Raw genomic sequence first — 26,947 nt, 5'->3', positions numbered from 1 at the left:
TCATCCTTGAGGATCATGCAGGAATATGCAGCTTTCCCATACAGGGATTGAACCTGCAGCCTTGGCGTTATCAGCACCACGCTCTAACCAACTGAGCTATCCACGCTGCAGCCTCTCCTCCTCCTTCCACCCCGTGGATCACTTTGCTTGCCTCTCATGAACCTTTCCCAACTCTGCAATAGCCTTTTTGAGGTGAAGCCGCATGAACAGTGCAGGGTCCCTTGGAGCTGTCCAAGGTCCTGGTGCTAGCTGTGCTCTTCTGGACTGGGTTGCTCCTGTGAGACTCAAGCTCCCCCCAGACCTGGACAGAGCAGGGAAATCTCACGTTGATGGACCGCTAAAGCCCTCGTGATGGCTGAGAGGCTTCCACTGCAAGGATGGAAGGACCACAATCTTCCTCCAGGTCTCCCTGCCCTTCCTGGGTTTGAATGCATGGCTTATCAGAGTCGATTTCATTCAGACACCGGTTTGGATATTTGGGCTGCCTGCATTAATTTACAAAGCTACATCAGTATTCTTATTGTTAAGGTCATCCTGCAATGGATTTTTGTTGTCTGTTGTTGTGTTTTGTTTTGTTTTGAAGTTAACATTACTATTTTATCATTTGTTTTCTTTCTTTTTACTTTTCTATTAGATTCACAATTTTTAAAAATTATTTATTTTATTTTTCTTTATTTGTTGAATTTATATACCGCCCTATACCCGGAGGTCTCAGGGCAGTTCACAGAAAATGGAAGGAAGGGTGGGGGGAAGGTTGAGGGCTGCCTGTGCCCCCACCCCACCCACTGCCAGGCTTTTCTCTGTAGATCCCCTGGGATCCTGCCTGCTCTGTGCTTTTGGTCTGGCTGGGATGAGTCCTTCAGCTGCAAAAATGAGCAGGTTGAATCCATACATTCCAAGCACATTCAACACTCATTTAAAGCACATGACATCCGCCCAAAATGTCCCCTGGGAGCTGTCATTTGTTTAGGGTTCTTTGAATTGTAGCTAGTGGGGCAGAAACTACATTTCCCAGGATCCTCATTGGAGAGGAAGGTGTGTTGAATGTGCTTTAAATGTATGCATAGACCTGCCTTGATATCAGCTCTTCCTTGCCTGGAACCTCAGAGAGCTGCTGCCAGTCAATGCAGACAACACTGAACTAGATGGACCAGTGGTCTGACTCAGTGCAAGGCCTGTTTCTGCTTCAGAAGGGCAATAGCTCAGTGGTAGAGCATCTGCTTTGCATGCAGAACGTCCCAGGTTCAGACCTCAGCACCATCTCCAGGTTAGGGATGGGAAAGCGAACCCTGCCTGAAAATCTGGAAAGCTGCTGCCTGTCAGTGCAAACATTACTGAGCTAGGTGGACCCAGTGGTCTAATGTAGTGTAGCGAGGGGCTGCAGCTCAGCGGTAGAGCATCTGCTTTGCATGCAGAAGGTCCCCGGTTAAGTCCCTGGTATATCCAGTTTGGGCTGGGGGAAGGCTCCCTGCCTGGACCCTGGGCAGCTGCTGCCAGTCAGTGTTGACATTACTGAGCTAGATGGACCACTGGTCTCACTCAGTATAAGGCAGCCTTCCTGTGTGCTTTTGTTCCTGTCTTTGAATATACTGAATATGATAATATTTTTTTTTCTCTTGTTAATTATGCTGTTTTCAATGTGCATTTTATATTTGACTTCAGTTAGCAATTTTTTTTGAAATGTTTAAGATTTCTTTTTGTTAACTTTGTTTGTATTAAATATTCTCTAGTTCACCTCCTTTCTAATGTTTTATTTTGAAATCTAATATTTTAGTTTTCTGTTAATTATGCTGCTTTGACTGTATACTCTATATTTGACTTTCTTCAGAAATGTTTGGTTTTGGATTGTATTATTGATGTTTTAATATGCTGTAAACAGCTTTGAGATTTTTCTTAAAAATACAAAGCGGTATTGAAATGAAATGAAATGAATGTTTCAGCCATTGCACCACACCAGCTCACATATCCGGAAGTATTTATTTCCCATGCAGTGTCCTTTTCCTTTACAACAGGTGCACAGACCGCAATGAACTTTGGATGGCCTCAAGGCTTTTTCCTGAGCATCACACACACAGACACACACACACACATATATAACCTTTCAAGCATGCGCCAAACTCTCTGGGGCTGAGCGCTCAGCACAGGGAGGAATCTCTGCCCCCTCGTGGTTCATGGCAGGACTGCAGCCAAATGGCTGATCTCAGAAAACCCTTCCAGACTGAGGCTCTTTTCCAGTGGGATTCAGTCCCATCCAGGCTGTGCAATCCAAGTTCATTTGGTGCATCTGTAGTAATGCACCAGAAAACGTGGGATCAATAAAAACTTGAGACAATGGCATCTCACCTCCCCATAACAAATCAGAATGCGTGCCCAATAAGGAGATTGTCTGGAAGTACAGTGGTACCTCGGGTTAAGTACTTAATTCGTTCCAGAGGTCCATTCTTAACCTGAAACTGTTCTTAACCTGAAGCACCACTTTAGCTAATGGGGGCTCCCGCCCCTGCCGCACCGCCGAAGCACAATATCTGTTATCATCCTGAAGCAAAGTTCTTAACCCGAGGTACTATTTCTGGGTTAGCAGAGTCTGTAACCTGAAGCATCTGTAACCCGAGGTACCACTGTAGTCAGAGACAACAACAAGGAAAAAGCAGATCACCGCGATAACATTTAGGCCTGGTCTGCCTGTGTAGTAGAATCATAAAAAAGTATAGGAGGAAATCACATTTTGGGATGCTCTCAGTCCCCACGCAGAAACAACACCCCCTGCAAATTAAGCTAGCATTATGCTAAGGGAGGAAAGTCTAGTTTAGCCTGCTTCCTGATGTGCTACTTTTCCACTTGCAGGGGGAGCGTGTGTCTTTAGGGTATGGGAGCTTTCAAAAATAGGGCACAGCCTTTTGTACCCTCTTATCCAGCTGCTTCTGCAGACCAGGACTCCTCTGTTGGGGGTGGGGTCTCCCAAAGGCACCAGGATGCAGGACGAGGTGGGCCACGGGCCTGATCCTGCCCAGCTCATCTTATGTTGCACCACACAGTGGTTCCGCGTGAATGTTCAGGCTACCTTGGAAAGACTAAGAACTCAATGTGATTATGGCCCTCACAGTCCTCATCACCTGGCCCCCAGGACTCTCCCCAGCCGGTGCTTACACTCCCTATAAGCCCTGCTCCAGACCTCCCCGAGTGCTTCCACCCACATGGAGCACATCCTTTACACTGGCTGGATGAAAGGTGGAAAGACGTTTCTGTCCAAACCTCCGACTTGCGTAGCTGGAATGCAGCCGAACTGTATGAAGGCAGGAGTTGCATTCGTGACTCCACCCATGTTTGCCTCTGGCCTCAACCATCCCTGGTGTGCGGCCCCCAACTGGCTGCCCACAAGGGAATGCGGCCCCCCCAGGCTGAAAGAAAGGTCCCCTAATATAAAGGTGATGCCCTATTGCTGGTTTTGGAATCCTACCCCCCCACACACACCGCTGAGACTTGCGATATTTCTCTAATTAGAGGTTTCTCTGCTGCTCTGACATTCATTCCAGAATACGTTCCCACCCCCTTCCATGCTTTGATCGCTGTTCCAGAACAGCTTGCATTGGTTATTATTAGGCTCTGTAATTGAACCTGAGAGGTCGAGGGTTCCATACCCTCCAACATTTCTCCAATGAAAATAGGGGTGTCCTATCTAATAATAGGAACGCAGGTGGCGCTGTGGGTTAAACCACAGAGCCTAGGACTTGCCGATCAGAAGGTCGGCGGTTCGAATCCCCGCGACGGGGTGAGCTCCCGTTGCTCGGTCCCTTCTCCTGCCAACCTAGCAGTTCGAAAGCACAAAGTGCAAGTAGATAAATAGGTACCGCTCTGGTGGGAAGGTAAATGGCGTTTCCATGCGCTGCTGTGGTTCGCCAGAAGTGGCTTAGTCATGCTGGCCACATGACCCAGAAGCTGTACACCGGCTCCCTCGGCCAATAAAGTGAGATGAGCGCCGCAACCCCACAGTCATCCGCGACTGGACCTAATGGTCAGGGGTCCCTTTACCTTTTTATCCCATAATAATAATGTTACTATTTATACCCCACCCATTGGACTGGGTTGCCCCCCAGCCACTATGGGCACCTTCCAAGATAGATAAAAACATTAAACATTTGTAAAAACGAAAACTTCCCTATACAGAGCTGCCTTCAGATGTGTTCTAAAGGTTGTCCAGTTACTTATCTCCTTGGCTTGCATAACTCCATACCCTTCAATATTTTGATGAAAATAGGGGCGTCCAGTGCTTTTTTTCTGGGGGGGCGCAGGGGTACGCATACCCCTAAACATTTTGTGAATCTTTGTACTTTTCTCCATTTACTGTATTTATTGTTCCCCGATTTGAACTATAAAATGGTGATTTTTTTCTTGAGTCAAAATGAGAATACCCCTAAACATTTTTTAAGGAAAAAAGCACTGGGGATGTCCTAAGGAAAAGTGGGACATTCCGGGTTCCAGTCAAAAACTGGGATGGCTTCTCTAAAAATCAGGGACATCCCTGGAAAACAGGGACATTTGGAGAGTCTGGGGTTCCCATCTCACAGTGGCCAACCAGATGGGAAGCCCATAAGCAGGAACTGAACCCAACAGACACTGCTCCCCAGCTCAGCCACAAGAACATAAACAGAATCCACTGGATCAGGCCAGCAACTCATCTCGTCCAGCATCCTGTTCTCACAGAGGCCGACCAGAGGCCTGTAGGAAACCCTCAAGCACGATATGAGTGCAACAGCGCTCTGTCTACCTGTGGTTCCTAGCAATGTTCAGAAGCATTACTGCCTTTGACCATGGAAGCAGAGCATAACCATCATGGTTAGCAGCCACTGATAGCCTTGTCCTCGAAACATTTGCCTAAACCTCTTTTCGAGCCATCTGGGTGGGTGGCCATCGATGCCTCCTGTGGCAGGGAGTTCCACTGATTTAACTCTGCTCTGCGGGAAGAAGTTATTTCTTTCGCCTGTCCTGACTCTGCTAACATTCAATGGCATGTCCCATGTTATGAGAGAGGGAGTAAAAAATTTCTCTATAATTTTTATTAAATTTTCTGTTTTACATTTTAGAATATTTATTTAAACAACCTAAAAATATCAGTGACTTCCCTTCTTCCCTTTCCATGGTTCATGTTGCATAACATAAATCCCTGCATATTTTACATAAATGAAACCTTTCAGTATTCCATTATTAAACCTATTTCCTTCTTGTTCTCTTGTCCTATATGTTAGGCCTGCAAGCTATGCATATTCCATCAGCTCGTTTTCCATTTTTGGGCTAACGAAACATGGGCTACAGTAGTGGCATACATAAACAACCTTTTTTGACACCTGGGAATCTTTGTCTGGATTATTCCGAACAAAAAGGACTCTGGTTGTTTGGGGGAAGTACTTTTAGGGACGCAGGTGGCGCTGTGGTGTAAACCACTGAGCCTTGGACTTGCAGATCAGAAGCTGCTTAGTCATGCTGGCCATATGACCCGGAAAAACAGTCTGTGGACAAAAGCCGGCTCCCTCGGCCAATAAAGCGAGATGAGCTCCGCAGCCCCAGAGTCGTTTGCGACTGGACTTAACTGTCAGGGGTCCCTTTACCTTTACCTTTTTACTTTTAGGGAGTAAAATTTTTCTCTATCCACTTTCTCCATGCCATGCCATCATTTCATAATATTCTATCATCTCCCTTCTTACTTGCCTTTTCTCTAAACTAAAAAGTCCCAAGTGTTGCAACCTTCCCTCCTAGGGGAGAGGGGTCTTGTGTTTGAATCCTGATTTCAGGTTTGCCATAGGCATCTGGTTGGCCACTTTCAGAGGAGGAGTCTGGACTAGATGGACCATTGGCCTGATCCAGCAGGCTCGGTTTATGTTCTTATCCCTCAGCAGTAGCCAGTGGGGCTGATGAGAATTGTAGCCCAACGTCATCCTGAGTGCCATATGCACCCCCCCCATACCCACTACAAGGAGCCACAGGGACTTGTGGCCAACCAGAGGATGTCACACTGCAAGCACATCAGTTGCAGAGCCACTGTCAGCAGAATTGTCAAGGGCTAAGGATGCGGGTGGCGCTGTGGGTTAAAACACAGAGCCTAGGACTTGCTGATCAGAAGGTTGGCTGTTCAAATCCCTGCGACGGGGTGAGCTCCTGTTGCTCGGTCCCTGCTCCTGCCCACCTAGCAGTTCGTAAGCAGGTCAAAGTGCAAGTAGATAAATAGGTACCACTCCGGTGGGAAGTTAAACAGCGTTTCCGTGCGCTGCCCTGGTTCGCCAGAAACGGCTTAGTCATGCTGGCCACATGACCCGGAAGCTGTACGCCGGCTCCCTCGGCCAATAAAGCGAGATGAGCACCGAAACCCCAGAGTCGTCCGTGACTGGACCTAATGGTCAGGGGTCCCTTTACCTTTACGGCTCCCCACTCCAAGGCTCTTTCACTCCAAGCTGCGGAAATGGGGTGAGAGTGGGGTGTCACATGCATGAAGGAATGCTCCCTCCCCCTGAAAACACCTCCCTGCTCCCCACCCACATGCAAGGGGAAAAAAACAGCACCAGAGAAATGGTATTTGGAAGCTGCCGCCTCTTCCCTGACACTCTAGCTTTCCGCTTGCGGAACACTTCCCACATGCCACTCAGGCCAGGCAGCCACCCACCCACTTCTGCAGCCCCCCCCCCCCCCGGCACCCTTCCTTGCTTCACAGGGGGAAAGTCTGACTCACAGAGGACAGCGCCCCCTGTTGAGAGACCCCCGCGTGACCCTGCTCAGCACGGAGAGCTCAGCCGAACCCTGCAATTCTGCCTGACTCACAGGCTCCCTGGCGGCTTTTTAATTTACCCACATTTGCCGTGACTCATCCACTCTCCGCTTGCAAAGGCAGGAGACCGTCAGGGTTTATTATTATCCCCCGTTATTATTAGAAGCGTAGCATTCTTCCTCAATGAAGGCTGAGCAATATGCTTTTCTGGGCAGAGGAAAGAAGCTGCCAGCTTCTGGTGTCAGAGGAACTGTCCCCCACTTGGGCAAGGAACTATTCCCCATGGGGCCAAAATCCCGCCTTGTGACTCTTGCCTGGTGACTCTCAAGAGTCTTCCTGGGTCACAAGATTCCTTATTGGGATGGATGGATAGAGCCCTGGCGGACCATAGCTCAGTGGCTGGAGCATCTACTTGGGATGTAGAATGCTCCAGGTTCAATTCCTGCCATCGCCAGGTAGAGCTGGCCATGTCCCTTGTTTGCAACCCTGGAGAAGTTGCTGCCAGTCAGTGATTTGTTTGTGGGTGGGTGGGTATTTTTTCCTGGCAGGCCTCTTTACTAGCTATCTGCCAGGCAGAAATCCAACAGGTGCAGCTTTCCTTAACATGAAGGTGCAGTGACAGGTTGGTGTGAGTGGTGAGTAACAACAACAACAACAACAACAACAACAACAAATTTTTTTATACCCCGCCCTCCCCAGCCAAGACCAGGCTCAGGGCAGCTAACGACCAATAATAAAAACAAGTTGATTGAAATACAACTTAAAAACAAGATTAAAATACAACATTAAAACAATTAAACATTAAAATGCAGCCTCATCACAGGAAGAGAAAGGAAAAAAGAAAGGGGGGGAGGGAATCAAATTGTAAGGGATGTAGATCTTCATTTTCTTTCTCTACGTCCTTCATGCATAATTCTTTGCGCCTCTACCCTCTTATTCACCTTTTCTCTGAACTGCAAATGTCATCACTGTTCCTCTTCAGATGAGAAGAGGGCACCTGCATTTTGCACCTGAAACTCAAGTCTGTAGTAGCTCTGTTTCTGAAGTCAATATTGTTGGGAAATCAACCACTGGGAGGGGACTTGCTGGCCTACCTCAGGCCAGCCAGAGAAACAGCTGCCTGTGGCTATTTTCTCTTCAGCAGTTCCTCCCTGATAATGGCAAGCATGAGCCAAGCTGGAATCAACAGAGGCACAGGTGGGTCTTGTTAGCGCAACCAGCTGCGGTTGACAGGCTCCCCTGAGCAATCCTGGAGGAGAACAGCATCAGGAGGAGAGACGGAGCAAATGATCAGGAGCTAGGGGCGAGCGCCCGATTATTCAGGGTGGTTAAAACCAAAATATGGGATGCGGGTGGCACTGTGGGTTAAACCACAGAACCTAGGGCTTGCCGATCAGAAGGTCGGCGGTTCGAATCCCCGCGACTGGGTGAGCTCCCGTTGCTCGGTCCCAGCTCCTGCCAACCTAGCAGCTCGAAAGCACGTCAAAGTGCAAGTAGATAAATAGGTACCGCTCCGGCGGGAAGGTAAATGGCATTTCCATGCGCTGCTCTGGTTCTCCAGAAGCAGCTTAGTCATGCTGGCCACATGACCTGGAAGCTGTCTGCGGACAAACGCTGGCTCCCTCGGCCAATAAAGCGAGATGAGTGCCGCAACCCCAGAGTCGGCCACGTCTGGACCTAATGGTCAGGGGTCCCTTTACCTTTACCTTTACAGCTGTGATTCTGCTTTCCCAGTAGAAATTTCTGCAGGGACAGCCATGTTTGTCTGTTGCAGCCAAATCAGCAGATGCTCTTGGAGCATCTCAGATACTTGTCAGAATTTTTTTTCTCACATCCTTGAAAAACTTACACCACAATGCCCCCCCCCCCAAGTGTCGCAAGACAGGTGCGACCTTCACAAAACTGCTATTCTCCAGAGCCAGATTGGGTTCATGGGAGTTGTAGTCCAGAAACTCTGGAGGGCACCAGGTTGGCAAAGTCTGCTCTGATTTCCCTTGATCTGTGCACCTTCCTCTTTGGCCTAAAAAAAAAAATCCTGCTTTGTTTCTCTTCAAGTGCTTTGATCATCCACGGAAAGATTCCTAGCAGGGTTCTTATTCTGAGAAATGGTGAATAATTTAGGGCATGCCTTGTCTCCAACGCTCCCTGATCAAAAGCTGTGTGTGCTTGGCTCTTGTCAGCATTTGTTAGGGGGGAGTTGGTAGTGCGTACTGTTTTTGTCTGTTTCATTCTGTCTGTTTTAAAATGATTCAAGTTTCCACACACAGAAAGAAAAAGGGTATATAGATCTTCACGTGTAGAGGAGTCCTTCATGTGGAGGACTCCCTGGTCCTGAATGGGGTAACTGTGCCCCTAAAGGACCAGGTGCGCAGCCTGGGAGTCATTCTGGACTCACAGCTCTCCATGGAGGCACAGGTCAATTCTGTGTCCAGGGCAGCTGCTTATCAGCTCCATCTGGTACGCAGGCTAAGACCCTACCTACCCGCAGACTGTCTCACCAGAGTGGTGCATGCTCTAGTTATCTCCCGCTTGGACTACTGCAATGCGCTCAATGTGGGGCTACCTTTGAAGGTGACCCGGAAATGACAACTAATCCAGAATGCGGCAGCTAGACTGGTGACTGGGAGTGGCCACCGGGACCATATAACACCGGTCCTGAAAGACCTACACTGGCTCCCAGTACGTTTCCGAGCACAATTCAAAGTGTTGGTGCTGACCTTTAAAGCCCTAAATGGCCTCGGTCCAGTATACCTGAAGGAGCGTCTCCACCCCCATCGTTCTGCCCGGACACTGAGGTCCAGCGCCGAGGACCTTCTGGTGGTTCCCTCCCTGCGAGAAGTGAGGTTACAGGGAACCAGGCAGCGGGCCTTCTTGATAGTGGCGTCCGCCCTGTGAAACGCTCTCCCACCAGATGTCAAAGAGAAAAACAACTACCAGACTTTTAGAAGACATCTGAAGGCAGCCCTGTTTAGGGAAGCGTTTAATGTTTAATAGGTTATTGTATTTTAGTGTTCTGTTGGAAGCTGCCCAGAGTGGCTGGGGAAACCCAGCTAGATGGGTGGGGTATAAATAAATTATTATTATTATATTATTATAGACTTATAAATCATTTGCAGCTGTTGTATAAGGGATTGCTGTTATGAATGGAATGGAACTGAAATCAGTAAGATTATGGAACGCAGAAATAAAGTAAATTATCAAACCATCAATTCTAGCATGCAGGTGGGGGGCACCTAAATTATGTAATTGGATATTTGAATGATTGATATTGGGAATTGTTATTGTAATTTGGCATTGATATAATGATATATTTGATATTTGATATATTTGGATTATTATAATTGAGAACTAATAGAATTATTATCAAAAATAAAATGATGCAAATTTCAGAAGACTCCTGGTGTGGCAAAGGTGAAGCACAGCACTTCCCAAATTTTTTTGAACTTGGGCCCTGCTCCTAAAATAAGAACAGAGGAAGAGTCTGATGGTTCAGGTCATTGACCCACCTAGTCCAGCCCCCTGGTCTCACAATGGCCAACCAGATGCCTGTGGGAAACTTGCAAGCAGCACCTGACTGTAGCAGCACTTCCTCCTCCTGTGGTTTTCAGCAATTGGTATTCAGAAAAATTACAAACTCTGACCATGGAGGCAGAGCAGAGCCATCATGGCTAGCAGACATCGTTAGTTTTCTCCTCCATCCATTTGTCCAGGCCTCTTTTAAAGCCATCAAAGTTGGCCATCGCTGCCTCCTGTGGGAGGGAGTTCCACAGGAACACACACAGGAACCCCAGCAGGCCGAAGTACTTTGAACACGTGGAGATTCTTGACTTGCAGCGGCAAATAAGATGATCAGAGGGAGCTGCCTGATGCCAATTCAGACCAGTGGTCCATCTAGCTCAGTACTGTCTACACGGACTGGCAGCAGCTCGCCAGGATTTCAGACAGGGAATCCCTTCCAGGCCTACTTGGATGTGCCAGAGATGGCACTTAGGACTTTCTGCATGCAAAACAGATGCTCTACCACTGAGCTATAACCCTTTCCTAACTAGGAACTTGGGCAGATACCTTACACGGAGTCTGACCAGCTGGTGCATCTAGCTCAGTATTGTCTACTCTGACTGGCAGCAGCTCTCAGGATTTCAGGCAGGGTCTCTCCCAGCCTTACCTAGAGATGCTGGGGATTGGACCTGGGACCTTCTGCACGCAGAGCAGATGCTCGACACTGCTGTTTTGTTTAAAGCAGATTTTCCAGTAGCAAAAATTCCCTGTCAGACACCCACACTTGGTTTTATTATTACGATTTTTTATTCAACGATCACAAAGTGTTACTTTGCTTCTTGCTTACACCCTTTATTCTTGGCTGCTTCTCCATAGGAGTCAGTAATTCTTATCTGCTAACTATACTGTATAGTGATGATTCGTTTCTCCATCTGCCTTCTTCTGTAACTAACCAGAGCAAAAACAAGGAGGACTTTAATACGGGGTGTTTGCAAGGATGCAACAAAATGTTACCTGCTCAAAGATGAATAATAATAATAATAATAATTTATTATTTATACCCCGCCCATCTGGCTGAGTCTCCCCAGCCACTCTGAGCGGCTCCCAATCAAGTGTTAAAAACAGTACAGCGTTAAATATTAAAAACTTCCCTGAGCAGGGCTGCCTTCAGATGTCTTTTAAAGATAGTAGCTGCTTATTTCCTTCACATCTGAAAGGAGGGTGTTCCACAGGGAGGGAGCCACTACCAAGAAGGCCCTCTGCCTGGTTCCCTGTAGCTTAGCTTCTCGCAGTGAGGGAACCGCCAGAAGGCCCTCAGCGCTGGACCTCAGTGTCCGGGCTGAACGATGGGGGTGGAGACGCTCCTTCAGGTATACAGGACCGAGGCAGTTTAGGACTTTAAAGGTCAGCACCAACACTTTGAATTGTGCACTTTGACTTGTATAGCAGAAGGTGGAGATTCCAGCCCCACAGAAGAAGGCATTTTGATGTGGTTGCTTTTAAGCATGGAAAGAGAGCACGTTCTGTCCTTATGCAATTTGTGTACATGCTGTTCTTGACATTGCCAGTCATTAAGCACTTAACAAACACATTTGCATACCACACCCACCACCAACCCTTGTTCAAGCTGCACATTATCAGCTTTCCAACTGAACAGCTTTCCCCTCCAGTTCTGCGTTTTCTACCCAACTGCAGCAAACGCTATTTATTTGTTTATTGTGTTGATATCCCAGCTTTGTTTCTCCAGGGAGCTCAAGGTGACCCCTTCCTCAATTAATCCCCACAACAACCCGGCAAGGTAGGTTAGACTGAGAAGCAGCGACTGGTATAAAGCATGAGTAGGCAAACTAAGGCCCAGGGGCCGGATCCAGCCCAATCACCTACTAAATCCGGCCAGCGGACGGTCCGGGAATCAGCATGTTTTTACATGAGTAGAATGTGTGCTTTTATTTAAAATGCATCTCTGGGTTATTTGTGGGGCATAGGAATTCATTCATTCCCCCCCCCCAAAAAATATAGTCTGGCCCCCCACAAGGTCTGAGGGACAGTGGACCGGCCCCCTGCTGAAAATGTTTGCTGACCCCTGGTCTAAAGTCACACCCAGCAAGCTTCATGATGGCCAAGTGGGATTTGAACCCAGGTCTCTTGGTCCGAGCCTGATACTCTAACTACTGCACCACACTGTCTCTCTTGTGGGGGGGGGAGGCGGGGAAACACCATTTCTCTACCACCAAGTTGCAGCCCCTTTTGGGGTGCGATACAGAGTTTGCCGTGTGGAGGTGAAAGGACATTAAATAATGTTTTAGCAAAAGTGCTAACCCCAATATCTTACTGAGCAATGGGGTCTGCCCCGGTGCTCCCAGCATTAGCTGGGAAGAGCAGGTATCGTGCAGCTCTGTGATGAATGCCAGAAATGTACAAAACTGTCATAAAGAATTTTAATAAAAAAATTAAGGTCTTATATATATATAATAAATGTTCATAAATGTACCAACCAAGCATGCGGACCACATGTCTGGAGCAGCACAGGAAGACCGCCCTGAAACCATTTTGACTCCCAAACTGACCAAGTGTTTTTCTGCAAGGAGGGAGGGGGTGAGGGAACCTTCCCATTGTTTCAGGAATGGGGTGCTCACCATCTTAAAGGAATGGCCAGACTACCAGGAAAGGCAATCAGATAAGGCATTATCAGATAACTTGGCAGACAGGAAAAACAAGAACATTCGAATTTCTGTTGTAGACCGCCTCTTCTGTGATGTAAGTATGATGTTTGTGGGTGGTGGTCTTGGGTTACACCCCTTCTGTGATGTATGTGTGATGTATGGAGGGATGGTCTTGAGCTCCAGGGAAGGCAATTTAAAATGTCTATACAAGGGCAGGCACACCTTGGTTCTGGGTCCTCCTCCCTTCTTGCGGGTGAGGGGAGCACCCTGTTGCAACAGTTCAATAAAGATCAGGCTTACGAGCTGCTTTGCTTCTCAATATTCTCTGGTTAGCCTATGTTATTTTCTCCTATCAATGGAGAACCTACAAAGAACTCTAGAAGGGCTGTTGTGTCCCCCATAAGGGAATAAAGGCAGATTTGTTTATTACAGAAGGAAGAAGACATCTGAGCATATACAACGTTTATTTCCCTCCCACCCACCAAAATCCCAAGAGTTATAAAGAATTTCAGCTCTGGATTATTATTTTTTAAGTTGGAGTAATAAACGAACATAGCTCAGTGTTAGAGCATCTGCTTTGCATGTAGAAAATCCCAGGTTCAATTTGCTATTCCAGACAGCCGCTGCCAGTCAGTTCGGACAACACTGAGCTAGATGGCTGAAGGCCTGATTCAGTAAAAGGCAGCTGCATACCCTCCAACTTTTCTCCAATGAAAATAGGGAAGCCCCATTCCATAATAATTTTACTATTTATACCCCACACATCTTACTGGGTTGTCCCAGCCACTCTGGGCAGCTTCCAGCAAATAGAAAAACATAATAAAACATTAAACAGTTTTTTAAATTAAAAATTCCCTATACAGGATTGCCTTCAGACGGCTCAGGGATTGGATAACTCTATACCCTCCAGGATAACTCCATACCCTCCAATTAAAATGGGGACATTTTCACACCCTCCAACATTTCTCCAATGAAAATAGGGACAGCCAAGGAAAAGTGGAATCAAATCAGAAACCGGGATGACATCTCTAAATCAGGGACGTCCCTGGAAAATAGGGACACTTGGAGGGTCTGCAACTGCCTGCGTTCCTAACGAAGAGATGCAAAGCGGCGTAGCGGTTAAACTTTAAAGCCTCGAATTGAGGCCAAATCCACACCACGCCGTTCAAAGCGCGTCCAGCATACATTGAAAGCGCACGGCTGTCTCGCAACGAATCTTGGGAGCTGTAGTTTGTTAAGGGTCCTAGGAATTGTCATCTGCCAAGGGGCAACTACAGCTCCCAGGAAACCTCGGGGTAAGGCGTGTGGTTTCGTTGTGCGCGGCAGGCGCCTTCAGTGTGCAGGATGCTCCATCATGAGACCAAATGTATTGAGAAAGCATCGGGCCTCTGAGCATGTGCAGAGAGTAAGCAGCGCTAGTAGCACCGTGCAAGCACCCGGGTAGGGGACACACAGGTCCTCCGAGGTGCCCCCGTCGCCGACCCTCATTTTCCTTTGGAGAGCCGCTAATCCCCGAGCTCCGCCTTGCCCTGCCCAGATGATGCTCCTCCCTGGAGAGCCGGGCGGCGGGGCGAGGCTTGCCGGCCGAGGCTCCTCCGCCTTCCCTTCGCGGGGGCTCCGCCCGATCTGACGTGGCAGCGGCTCCAGCAAGCCGGAGGCCGCCGCGTCCGGAGCGCAGAGCGCAGAGCGCACAGCCAAGAGCGCGTCGCGCGTCGCTGGAGTGAGGGTGCCCGATGGCACGTCCGCGCTTCGTGCTGCTGGTGGCGCTGGTGGTGCTCTCGGGATCAGGGCTGCTCCGCGGCTACGAGCCGGACTGGCGCCGCCTGGAGGGCCTGGCGAGAGGGAAAGTGGAGGTGAGGCCAAGCCTGGAGGGCGGAGGGAGCTGGGTACCTTAGAGCATGTGCAGAGGGCCTGATGCGCCGGGGCCCGCCAGCTCCCTGGATTGAAGTCCCCACCCCAAACAAATGTGGTCTCCGCACCACTTGACAGATGAAGCGTAAAATGCGCCGGGCAGCCTTGAGAGAAGCGCTGGCCCTCAGCCGGAGCTTAGCCTCCCTCGCAAGGCTGTAGTGAGGCTCTGTGAACAGGCGGCAGTCACCGCCGCAAGCCTTTGAAATGCGGGCGGGACATTAGAAAGAATTAAGGATGTAGCGTGTGTGTTGTTTTTTAATGTTGCTGCTGTTGTTGAAAGGCAGTATTTTTTGGGGGGGGGGGGGTTCGTAAAAAAAGAGAAAAGTGAGATTTGCTTTGCAACAGATCATGCCAAACAACTATTAAGCCTAGCATCAGACAGAGATTGAGCAGAGCTTCCAAGAAGGATGTCTGTCTTGTCTTAGCTGTTCTTTTGCTATTCAGAGGTATACTGCCCTGGCATGTGGATTTTCTATTTTACCATCATTCAGAGGGATATACCGTGGTACCTCGGGTTACAGACGCTTCAGGTTACAGATGCTTCGGGTTACAAACTCCACTAACCAGGAAGTGGTTGCTCCAGGTTAAGAACATTGCCCCAGGGTAAGAATGGAAATCACATACCAGCGACGCAGCAGCAGCAGGAGGAGGCCCCATTAGCAAAAGCATGCCTCAGGTTAAAAACCATTTCAGGTTAAGAACGGACCTCTGGAACAAATTAAGTTCTTAACCCAAAGTACCACTGTACGGGGTTACCCTAGTTGAAGCTTAGAGCAGGGCTTCCCACAGTGTAGTCTGCAGGCCACTGAAGTTTCAGGCAAGTCTGCGGACCATAATTTACCATGTCTCTGAAGAACACTTACAGCTGGAATTCAGATTGTTGTACTATGGTTGACCTCTGAGACTCCCTGCCACAAGAGGCAGTGATGACCACTAACTTGGATGGCTTTCAAGGAAGACTAGGCAAATTCATGGAGGAGAGAGAGGGCTATTGATGGCTACTAACCACGATGGCTCTGCTCTGCTTCCACAGTCAGAAGCAGTGATGCTATTGAATCCAAGTTGCTGGAAACCACAGGAGGGGAGAATTGCTCTTGTGCTCAGGTCCAGCTTGCAGGTTTGAGGGCCTCTTTGAGGAGGTGGTCTAGATAGGCCACTGGCCTGTTGCAGCAGGCTCTTCTTAGCGTTCTTAATGCTTCTGAACACCAGTTTGCATCTAGCACAGTGCAATAGAATTGCTGAAACAGGAGGGGAATGTCATCTTCTAAAACCCTCTGCAATTTTCAGGTGGTCTGGGGCACAGAGGGGGGGTTCAGTTAGAGAACCATGGGCTTAGAGGACTAAGGAGAAATTTGGTGCTATTCCCACATATTCCCAAGTCTGTCCTTGTAGCCATTTTATTTTAGAGGTGGGAGGGGAATCTAACAAAGCCCATTTATCCCTGAAGATGACGTGGTTGCATTGGTGGGTGGTTGTTTTTCAGTCTGCTAACAGGTGGCCTTGGGCACACCTGCCGCGGCAGGTTCTGACAAGCCCTTGGAAAGGATTGTCAAGGGAACAGGGGGCCAGGGAACAGCTGTTTTTTCATGGTGAAAGGGAAAGGCTGCAGAGGGCGAATGTATTTGTGGGGTTGTCAACAAGTTTCCTGGGACGCAGGTGGCGCTGTAGGGAGCATAGGACTTGATGATCAGAAGGTCAGTGGTTTGAATCCCCATGACGGAGTGAGCTCCCGTTGCTCGGTCCCTTCTCCTGCCAACCTAGCAGTTCAAAAGCACATCAAAGTGCAAGTAGATAAATAGGTACCGCTCTGGCGGGAAGGTAAACAGCGTTTCTGTGCCCTGCTCTGGTTCGCCAGAAGCGGTTTAGTCATGCTGGCCACATGACCCGGAAGGTGTACGCCAGCTCCCTCAGCCAATAAAGCAAGATGAGTGCCGCAACCCCAGAGTCAGCCACGACTGGACCCAATGGTCAGGGGTCCCTTTACCTTTGCAACAAGTGTCCTGGGCTTGCAGAAGTTTCTCCAAGAGCATCATAGAAACGTGGAATTGTAGAGTTGGAAGGGACCCTGAGGAGCATCTAGTCCCCTTGGTGTCCCATACGGGGATCAAACCTGCAAACCTGGCGTTACCAGCACCACGCTCTAACCAACTGAGCTCGACTCCCAACTCCCCATCAGACCCAGAAACCATCACAGTCAATGGCCAAGGACAGTGGGAGTTGACAACACAAGAAGAGAACACTCACCCATCCTTCAGTTTCCAGCCATTGCTGTCTCCAACTGTGGAGGCAGAGCACAGTCATTATGCCTAGTAGCCGTTGTTCCAGAGATTTAATTATGTGTTCCATCAATATGTGCTTTATCTGTCCTGACTCTTCCAACTTTCAGCTTCATTCGATACCCACCAGTTTCTCTAGCCACTTCCTCCACACCAGGCATGGGCAAACTCGGCCCTCCAGATGTTTTGGGACTACAACTCCCATCATCCCTAGGAAATGGGACCAGTGGTCAGGGATGATGGGAGTTGTAGTCCCAAAAATCTGGAGGGCCGAGTTTGCCTATGCCTGCTCCACACCATGAATTTTTTTAATAAACTTTTATTGTGTCTTTCCATTTCTCTGAGCTAAAGAGCCCCCAAAGCTGCAGGCTTTCCTCAAAGGGCAATTGCTCCATCCTTTATCATTTTGGTTGCCCTGACCTGGGATAGCTCAGTCGGTAGAGCATGAGACTCTTAATCTCAGGGCTGTGGGTTCGAGCCCCACATTGGGTAAAAGATTCCTGCACTGCAGGGAGTCAGACTAGATGACTCTTGTGGTCCCTTCCAACTCTACAATTCTATAAAGGAGAATTGAGTTTTTTGCTGGCTGGCTGATGAGCTGTTGGGAGTTGGGTGTCGGACAACATCTGGAGGTCTGCAGGCTCCTCGTCCTTCCAGTGCATGAAACGAGTCTGGATTTCTTGGGAAGTGTGTTTGTGTTTGATGGTGTATTCATATTCTGTTTCCTCCCTTTTAAAGAGCTGTGGGGGATGACGGCTGAACCGCCTGCCAGAGGTAAGTGTCGCTTCGTTCCTGCTCGCCAGCACCTATCACTCACTTCCCCTGGGTGAAGAAGTGCTGCAACGGCTCATAAGACAGAAGGCAGGGAGCCCAACAGTAGGTGGCGCCAGAGAGCCAATGACAGGCAAAACCCAACACATTCTAGGTTTCCCCCCATCCTCCCCCCTGCCAGAATGGAGATGGAGGAAAAAGAAGCTGACAGGCACAGCCACCTCCTAGACTGACTGAAAGTAGGGAGGCGGGAAGGTGGGGACTGGCTGAAAGCAGTCTGGGGTTGGTGGGGCAGACTGGAGCAGTCTGGGGTTTCCGGGGAGCCACCACAGGAAAGGCCCTGTCACCAACAAAGCCTCGCCTGTTGATTGTAGGTTCAGAGAATAAACTGGGCTGGTGGGGCAGGGGGAGCTGTCTTATTGCATGTGTAATATTTGCATCTCATTCATTTTCCCCCCCTAGGCGAAGGCCTTCATCAATGAGGACTTGCCTCTGTAGTATCCTTTTTGTATGTTTGTGCAGGGCCTAAGCATTGGAGGTAGGGGAGGTAAAAGGGGGACATTAGCAAGGTCCCCAGGCAGCCAGCTTCGGCTGCAAGCCCATCGCCCCCAAATTATTTATTTATCCTCTCTGGTCCAGGAGCCCAAACTTGAGAAATTCTGAACTGCCGAGCCTGATGCCCTTTAGCATGCTGTCTGGGGCTGACGAGGGTCATAATCCAAAACCACTGGACAGGGCTGTCTTAAGCATATGCGGCACCGGGGTGCAAAGAGTCACCCGGCGCCCACCCCCGAGGTTGCCCAGTCCCAGGCACGCAGGAGAGCGGAGCCAGCCAGCCGCCTCAGCGTCTCACTGGCTCGGTCGCCCCCGAACTCACAGCGCAGAAGAGCACGCCATGGCGCTCTGACCGACGGATGGGATCTTCCCTGGATTCAACTCTCTTTTTTCCCCCAACAAATTTGTTATTCATTTTATAACGCAAATAAACAACACAAACAGAAAAACAAACAATACAAACAGATTCTTGTCTTATCCTTATTTTTCCTAAACATTGTTAGGTGGGCTTCCCCAAATCCTCTCTATCTGATTTTCATTTTACCTCATCTTTAGCAGTTTACATATCATAATTTCAAACAATTTTTTTTATCACCCTTACTTTAACCATAAAAAACCTTCACATTTTATCACTTACAAATAATACTATTTTAAAATACACTATCTTCTACTTCTATCCCTACAGCCTAAATCCACTTCCAAAGCTATTCTAAGATTCCCTGGACTCAACTCTCGGGCCCCGGACTCTTGGCTTGGCGCCCCTGAGAGCCCGGCGCCAAGGGGCCCCGCACCCTTAGCGCCTATGGGTAAGACAGCCCTGCCTCTGGAGGGCACCAGGTTGGCAGTCTAACCAGGCAGCTGATTTGCTAAACCTGCTGGCCAACGCAGCAGAACTTAGGTGTCCTCACTCACCCTTGCCTGAAACCCCTGGAGAGATGCTGCCAGTCAGTGTAGACAATATTGAGCTAGATGAGCCTGTGGTCTGGCTCTGTTAGGCAGCTTCCTTTGCACATACCCTTAACTGCCTTTTCCAGCCACAACCTTGACATGAAGCACCTCGCTGGAGCAGACCCCGAACTCATCCTGTTGAACTCACACTACAGAGAGCTGGAGGTGAGAGGGAGTTTTGATCTTCCCACACTGGTGTGACCCACCGGAGGATTTTTAGCTTCAGGCAGAACTGGTAGAGGTGATGCTCTTCACGGAATATGCAATTGCAGGAATAGTTTTGCTTGTGTTTCTGAATCGAACATGTAGGGCCCGCAACAAAACGTTGCAGCGCAGCGGCAAGAATCCATCTCCCTAAGATTCATGGGGGTTTCTTTTGAAATCTTATTTTTCAAGGAGGTTTCAATGGCATTGAAGGGATGCTTGAAAGTATGTGGGCAGCAGGTTGGTAAATCGCAGCCAGATTGGTTATTGTTGTCCAGCAAGCCAGCGAGTGGGACTTTTAATTCCTCCTCCGCTGGACTAGCAAGATTAAGTTGCATAGTACTTTAAAAGCTCCAGGAATATTCAAAAGTAGAGGGACTGGGTGCAGCAGGCTTTTGGAGGCTTCTCTTCTGGAATCCATCTGCCAGATTTCAGCCATGGGCAGGTAAGATTCAAATCTTGCTCTGTGATGCTTAACAGGCTAATTAATGTGCTGTTCACACAGCAAAGGAGCAAAGGTCCGTCAAATATGGGTGTAGCCAGAATTTATGGCGGGGGTGGGGCAGGACACACACCTGTCATCATCCTCTGTCTTAGCAGATTCGGTATGAAACGTCTCAGCAAGAGTTGTTTTACGTTACCTTCCTTTGACCCCAAGCGTTCAGAAAAATCTGCCAAAATCTCCAGCCATTTGAAAACCAGGAAGTTAAATAAAAAAATTAACATCCGGGAGTAGCTTGCATGCAGTTAACGAGTCTATTTTGCAAAATTACGAAGAGCCTGCCTTTTTAATCTTATTTTTAAAAATCTAAACTAAAACAAGTTTTCTTGGCTTTGCTGAAAACCTTTTCAGCTATTCCTTCTCTCATTTCTTTTTTTTCCAATGCAGTTTTTCTGCGCACACTCAGTAAGCATAGGCAATTTCTACTTTTAAGTTAAGCATTTTTATTTGCTTACTTGATGGGGGGGCAGCTGTCCCCTGGCTATGCCCATGGGTCCAATGCCATCTGCATTTGGATACACTGGTGCCAGTCCAGCTGGGTCTCAGCATGTTGTTGCCACCTGCAAGTCTCTGGTTGACCAGGGGAAGGACGACTGTGGCTCTATGCTAGGACATCTGCTTTGCTTGCAGAAGGTCCCCGTTTCAATTCTCACTAGCATCTCCAGGTAGGGCAGGGAAGGTCTTTGGTCTGCAGCCCTGGAGTGCTGCTGCCCATCAGTGTAGCTCAGGGGTAGAGCATCTGCCAGCCTGTGTAAGCAGCACTGAGCTAGGTTGACCAATGCCCTGACTTGGCCTAAGGCAGTGCCTTATGCATTTATTTTGCAGAGAATTCCACTGAGCGATATGTCCCGCAAAGAAATCAACGAGCTGGTGCAGAAACTGGGCTTCTACCGGAAGGAGAAACCCGACTCGTCTGTCCCCAAAGAGTTCCAGCTTGCTCCTGCCCGGCCGCCCCCTGGTTCAGAAGGCGCCAAGGGAGAGCGTGCGGCGGAGAGCAAAGGGGCTGCGGGTGGAGAACTCTAGATCTGTTGTGCTCTTAAAAACCTCAGGGGTGTCTTGTGTGCGAGTGTGTGCAAGGGTTGAGAGCGTGGCTCATGTTTTAATACATGCACAAGCATAGCTGTACCGGTGGGTGTGCATGGTAGGATATGTTGTTAGTATACGCAGGGTTGTGTGTGCACACCTGCCAGAGGAGAGCCAAGGAATGTGGCCTGGGCTGCAGAATCGATCCTTTTTTTAAAAAAAGAAAACACAAGTTTCTAGACCTCATGGTTGGAAAGGTGTACGTGAAAGCGTCTGGGCAGCGCCTGCTAAGAAGCCCGAAGAGGGCTGCACTAAATGACTCTTTAGGTCCCTTTCAAATCTACAATTCTATGAAGATTTGCAGCGGTCTTGAGTGCGGGGGTCTGCTCTTCAACCCCCCACCAGCAAAAATAGCAAGATATGTATATGCAAAAAATGAATATGCCACATTTGCAGGATATGCAACCAAATGCAATGTCCCCTCGTTGCAGAAATTTGGATTTCATTCTTTAGTTTGTTCTAGAGTAAAGGGCACACACTGCCCTGTCTGTGGAACGTGAGTAAAAAGTGGTGTGGAAGAAGCTGTGATCTGGGGTGTGGATTTGGGAGAAACTGTGCTCCCCCCACTGCCTGGGGAAACAGAGCCAGACCTGGACCAGATCACCTTGAGTTCCACCTTGGACCGGATCACCTTGAGTCCCACCTTGGTCTGTGCACCATTTCTGTCTAGATTCATTCAATCATGCATAGCCCAGTTGGAAAGTTTGGCTCCGTGCCTCTTTGTATAGCTCAGAGACCGGGAACCTGTGGCCTTCCAGGTGTTGCTGGAATCCTTGCCCTTCTCCCCCCCCCCACAAGTTTTAGTTTTGGTGGCTGAGGGGAGCTGGAGACCACCAACATCCAGAGGGGGCCACAGGTTCTTCCCTCCTGCTTTCGGTTCAGACCACACTCCCTAGCCGCTGTTCCTTGCTCCAGGCCATAAGCAAGCCTTCGTGTTTTTCTGCAGCTGTGCTCCGTCTGCATGAGACAGGATGATACCCTCGGCTGAAAGCTCTTGGTGCCCAGGGTGGATAGTCAGTGTCCCATCAGGTTTCGGAGCACAGCGCGCTAAGGAACACGAGCTCAGTCACCCGCCCTGCAAAAAACAACAACAACCCTCTTGCAGTTGTGCCTAGAAACAGTAAAGTCTTTTACATCCACTGTGCTGGTATCTGTGTCTCTGTTGCTGGACAATTAAAAGTCCCAGACTGAACTGGTCAAGGTGTTCCCCTGGGTCCTCGCCCCACCCACCCTCAGAAGCTCACTGTGATGAGGTGACCTTTTTCTTCCTTGAAGAGCACGGGGAGCTGAAGAAGTTGGAAGTTGCAGCCTTTCTCAACCTGTGGGTCCCCAGATGTTCTTGAACTACAACTCCCATCACCCCTAGCTAGCAAGGCCAGAGCTCAGGGATGATGGGAGTTGCAGTCCAACATCTGGGGACCCGCAGGTTGAGAACCACTGTCTAGAGACTCTGTCCTGCCTCACCTGAGCAGCATGTTGAGTTGCTGGGAGAAAATGTGTCATTGCATCTCTCAGCTGTGCGCTGTCCCCTGCCAGTGGGGGAGGCAGGTGGAGGGCAAGCAAGACTCAAGGTGGTAGCGGTGCCCAGGCTCAAGGCGTGTACCCACCCATGCCCAGCTGCTGTTCTGCAGCACCGCATGGAGGCACCGGTTAGGAAGCACAGTCCTTGCCTTAGAGGGCACAATGGTTTCCATGCCCCGGGTGTTGGCAACCCATGCTACACCACTGCTGCTAACCCGCCTCACAGGGTTGTTGTGAGGATAAAATGGTTCGTGTGAGGTCCTTGGAGGAAAAGGTGGGGTGTAAATGCAAGGACAGGAATACAAACTCCCCTAATCCCTGACCACTGGGCCAAGGCTGACGGAAGCCGGGAATCCAGCAACATCTCAGTGGCTCAAGAGGTTAGGGTTAGGGTTAGGGTACCCAGATCCTGCTGCCCACCAGCCTGCCGCTGGCATTCTCAAACAGCTGGAAGGCGCCAAGTTGCGCTAGGTGTACGCTAACCTTAAAAGGACCGAGCCCTGGAGGTTGGAGAACAGTACGAAGCAGAAACGGCCGTCAAAACAGTCTATCCAAACTTTTATTGTCTTGCTGGTGCCTACATAAACATCCTTGTGCTAGTGCAAGAACCGTTACAATCGGGCGCGTGGCTGAGTGCTGAGAGCGGTGTCCGAGGAGCACATCCCGCTGTCCGTCCCTCGCTCCAGGCTCCAGTCGTTCTCAGCTGGCTCATCTGCCCCAACCTTCCCATATTAATCAGGCGCTCAAAAGGGAAGGAGACTTGTGCAAAGGGCTGAAGGCTGATGCGCTGGGAACTCCCAGGAACAGAGTGGGCATTGCTCGATGGTGCGCAGGCAGGAGAGAGGCCACACCAGAGTGAAACCCACATGGTTTCCCCCCTCTCCTGCCATGTCTAAGCACCCAGAGTTGACCACAATTGCTCCTGGGCTGGCAGAGCCATGGGTGAAAACACACATAGGGCACATGGATGGGCAATACTTGATTTCAGCAAACTGGTGGCCAGGAGATGGGAACTGGCATGCCCTGTGCTTGCATGGGAGCCTCTGAGCTGGTGCAGTGTGTGCCCTTCACTACCACCATCCAGACAGGGAACACAGTTTGTTTCTATAAAAAAAAATCTGTCCTCTCTACCCCAAGCAGCAAAGAAATCCCACATCTCTGTCCAGTTACCCCACAACTTCAAAAACTGCACTTTTCTAAATGAGCTGATTTCAGGAGGCGTTTCGGTCAGGATTCAGGGGTGGCCCTGAGGTCTCCTCCTATCCCTCGTCCAAGTTTCACCCTTTCTTGGCCAGGAAGGAAGGAAGGAAGGTATTTGCCATCTGAAAGCCTGGCTTCTCCTGCCCACTGATGCCAGCAGGGTTCAATCCAGAAGAGGCGCAGTCCCAGCCCAGTGGGGCCTGTACACTACATTTATAATTGGGTTCCTCTTCTGGAAGTGTGGGGAGGGGGGCACGAGGAAAGTGCAAGACCTCTGCCTCTAAGGTGGTGAAGGAAGAGGCCCTCTGCCATAGCTCAGCGGAAGAGAATCTGCTTTGCATGCAGAATGTTCCAGATTCAACCCCCAGGCAGGGCTGGGGGAGAGTCTCCCTATCAAAAATCCTAGAGAGCCACTGCCAGTCAGTGTAGACAATACTGAGCTAGATGGACCAACAGAAGCAGTATAGTAAAAGGCTGCATTCAGCTTTATGGCAGGACATCTGCTTGGCATGCAGAAGGTCCCAGGTTTAAGTCCCAGCAGCATCTCTGGCTAGGGCTGGGGGAGAGTCTCCCTATCAAAAATCCTAGAGAGTCACTGCCAGTCAGTGTAGACAATACTGAGCTAGATGGATCAACAGTCAGAAGCAGTATAGGAAAAGGCTGCATTTAGCTTTATGGCAGAACATCTGCTTGGCATGCAGAAGGTCCCAGGTTCAAGTCCTGGCAGCATCTCCAGCTAGGGCTGGGAATGTCCCCTGAAAGCCTAGAAAGCCACTTGCAAGTCATGGTTGCCAATACTAAGATAGAAAGGATCAGCGGTTTGGCTCGACAGAAGGTAGCTATCTACGTTCCTAACACCTGGTGTGGGGGGGCACCTATAACCTGCTGAGCAGGCTCTGCACTTGCAACGATCATCGCAGTTCAAGGATTTGGGGGAGGTGGGAAGCAGGGACGAGTTAAGGTCTGCACACACAGACGACAACGCCCCCCCCCCCTTTTTAGCACGCTCCAGCATTTAGCTGTTCAAAGGTACAGACAAGACGCGTGGTCAGTCAATCACACCTGTGCAGGTCTCTGCCCGTAATGCTGCTCAGCCGTGCACGATGCAAAAAAAGGGAGTTTCGAAAAAGGAGGAAACGGGAATAACTTACAGTAAATAACGACAATGACAACAATAATATAAAAAGCACGTGCGGATGAGAAGGGCAGTCCCGGTTCTCTCCGTAGAGGGGTCTAAGCTCGGCCGGTCCCCTCCAAACCGGCCTGGATTGCCAACTGCCCAGCCTGCTGTAGCGGGGTGTGTGTTGGGGGGGTGTTGGTTCCTCTTGCCTTTTTGCTGCTGCGGGTGGCTCCTGCCCATAGTAAGAGTTCTCTGAAAGCAGGGGGGAGGAGGTGGGGCTGCAGGAACACGGATCAGGACCAGAGGAGCAAGCAAAGACATCCTCCTTTCCCCTGCTGCCGCACCCAGGGTGGGTGGGTTGGTGGGGGACAGGCTAGGCTGGATGTTTCGGAGGGAAGGGTGGGGGTGAGGGGGGGCGGGAGAGGAAGGCTAGAAGCGCTGCTGCCTCATCTGGAGCTCGTGGCGCCGCAGGTGGTTGTAGAGGGACTGCACGTAGGTGAAGACGCACTTGGCGTCGGGACGTTTCCCCATGATCATCATGTCTTCCACGTCCACCAAGGGCACGCAGTCCACAAGCACCCTGCAAAAGGGGGGGGGGAGAGAAAGGGGGAGAGTAAGTGGTCAAGGTCAAGGTCCCCTGGACAGTTAAGTCCAGTCAAAGGCGACTATGGGGTTGCGGCGCTCATCTTGCTTTCAGGCCGAGGGAGCTGGTGTTTGTCCACAGACAGCTTTCCGAGTCATGTGGCCAGCATGACCAGGGGCGGAGGAAGAAGAAGAGTTTGGTTTTGATATTCTGCTTTATCATTACCCAAAGGAGTCTCAAAGCGGCTAACATTCTCCTTTCCCTTCTCCTTTCCCACAACAAACACTCTGTGAGGTGAGTGGGGCTGAGAGACTTCAGAGAAGTGTGACTAGCCCAAGGTCACCCAGCAACTGCATGTGGAGGAGCAGGGAAGCGAACCCAGTTCACCAGATTACGAGTCCACCGCTCTTAACCACTACACCACACTGGGGGGTGCGGAGGTGCGGCCTGCTCCGGGTGTCAACACTGAGGGCGGGTGACAAAATGCTGGGCAGCACTTATCTCAGGGCCTGCAGCGTGCCCGAGCCATGTGTCTCTCTTGGGAGAGATGTGGTGGCTTGGGCGCCCGCAGGCTCTGCGCTGCCCAAATGGTCCGCCCACTGCCCCCCCCCACTGTAGGGCGGCTGAGTGGGAGGAGGCAGGCAGACCCCAGAGGCCCTCGCCCTGCCTATCCATGTGCCCTCGCGCCTTCCTCCACCACTGAGCATGACCAAACCACTTCTGGCACAACAGGACACAGTGACGGAAGCCAGAGCACACGGAAACACCATTTACCTTCCCGCCGGAGCAGTACCTATTTATCGACTTGCACTGGTGTGCTTTCGAACTGCTAGGTTGGCAAGAGCTGGGACAGAGCAACGGGAGCTCACCCTGTCGCGGGGATTCGAACCGCCAACCTTCTGTTCGGCGAGCCCAAGAGGCTCAGTGGTTTAGACGGATTCTTCCACCCACCCCCACCCCCATAAACTAACCCCACGTTGTAGTGCAGCTTGGCAACAACAACTATCCCCGCCCCTCGGGGCTTCGGTGCAAATCCTAAGAAGTAACTACCCAGGTTTTTCCACCGCTATTCATTTCTGCAAGAACAGCCTTTGCACGGATGGGGAGACTGCAGAGCCCCCAGCCCAGAGATAACCTGGGGAGGTCAAAGGAGCCATTGGTTATTGCAAACGGCAAGGAAACCTTTGATCCTGAAAAGAGAAAAGTTGCCCCTTCAGGAGTCTTGCCAGAACAACACTTGAGAGGGTTGCTAGCGTCTCGTTTTGAAAGTGTGAGCAGCCGCCTGGTGTTTATAACGTTGCAAAACATCTTTTAGTGCAGGGGTTGTCCACCCCTATATTGATGCTCCAAGAACAGTT

The 26,947-nt window shown here is 49.9% G+C and overlaps 2 protein-coding genes across 10 annotated transcripts in view; one reads left to right on the top strand and one right to left on the bottom strand.

The window, feature by feature from the left end:
* SELENOM (selenoprotein M) overlaps positions 1 to 22,305 on the top strand; it is a 32,347-nt gene extending 10,042 nt beyond the window's left edge. The window contains exons 1-5 of one of the 2 annotated variants that reach the window (XM_080986531.1): positions 14,507 to 14,768; positions 17,841 to 17,876; positions 18,336 to 18,370; positions 19,463 to 19,541; positions 20,908 to 22,305. In XM_080986531.1, coding sequence (XP_080842657.1) covers positions 14,649 to 14,768; positions 17,841 to 17,876; positions 18,336 to 18,370; positions 19,463 to 19,541; positions 20,908 to 21,105 — 468 coding nt within the window. In that variant the 5' untranslated portion in view covers positions 14,507 to 14,648 and the 3' untranslated portion in view covers positions 21,106 to 22,305. Of the gene's footprint in view, positions 1 to 14,506; positions 14,769 to 17,840; positions 17,877 to 18,335; positions 18,371 to 19,462; positions 19,542 to 20,907 lie in introns of those variants that run through there. The other variant, XM_080986532.1, reaches the window with a different exon arrangement.
* A 922-nt stretch (positions 22,306 to 23,227) lies between these two features.
* Positions 23,228 to 26,947, bottom strand: part of SMTN (smoothelin) — an 82,325-nt gene continuing 78,605 nt past the window's right edge. For 6 of the 8 annotated variants that reach the window (XM_080986207.1, XM_080986208.1, XM_080986212.1 and 3 more), the window contains one exon: positions 23,228 to 25,586. In XM_080986207.1, the coding sequence (XP_080842333.1) occupies positions 25,436 to 25,586 (151 nt within the window). In that variant the 3' untranslated portion in view covers positions 23,228 to 25,435. The remainder of the gene's footprint in view (positions 25,587 to 26,947) is intronic. The other 2 variants (XM_080986209.1, XM_080986211.1) reach the window with 1 other exon arrangement.

This window comes from Podarcis pityusensis, assembly GCF_964106645.2.
Source record: "Podarcis pityusensis genome assembly, chromosome: 16".
Taxonomy (NCBI): domain Eukaryota; kingdom Metazoa; phylum Chordata; class Lepidosauria; order Squamata; family Lacertidae; genus Podarcis; species Podarcis pityusensis.
The sequence above is the reverse complement of the archived record's forward strand: the minus strand, read 5'-3'. Positions and strand labels throughout refer to the sequence as shown.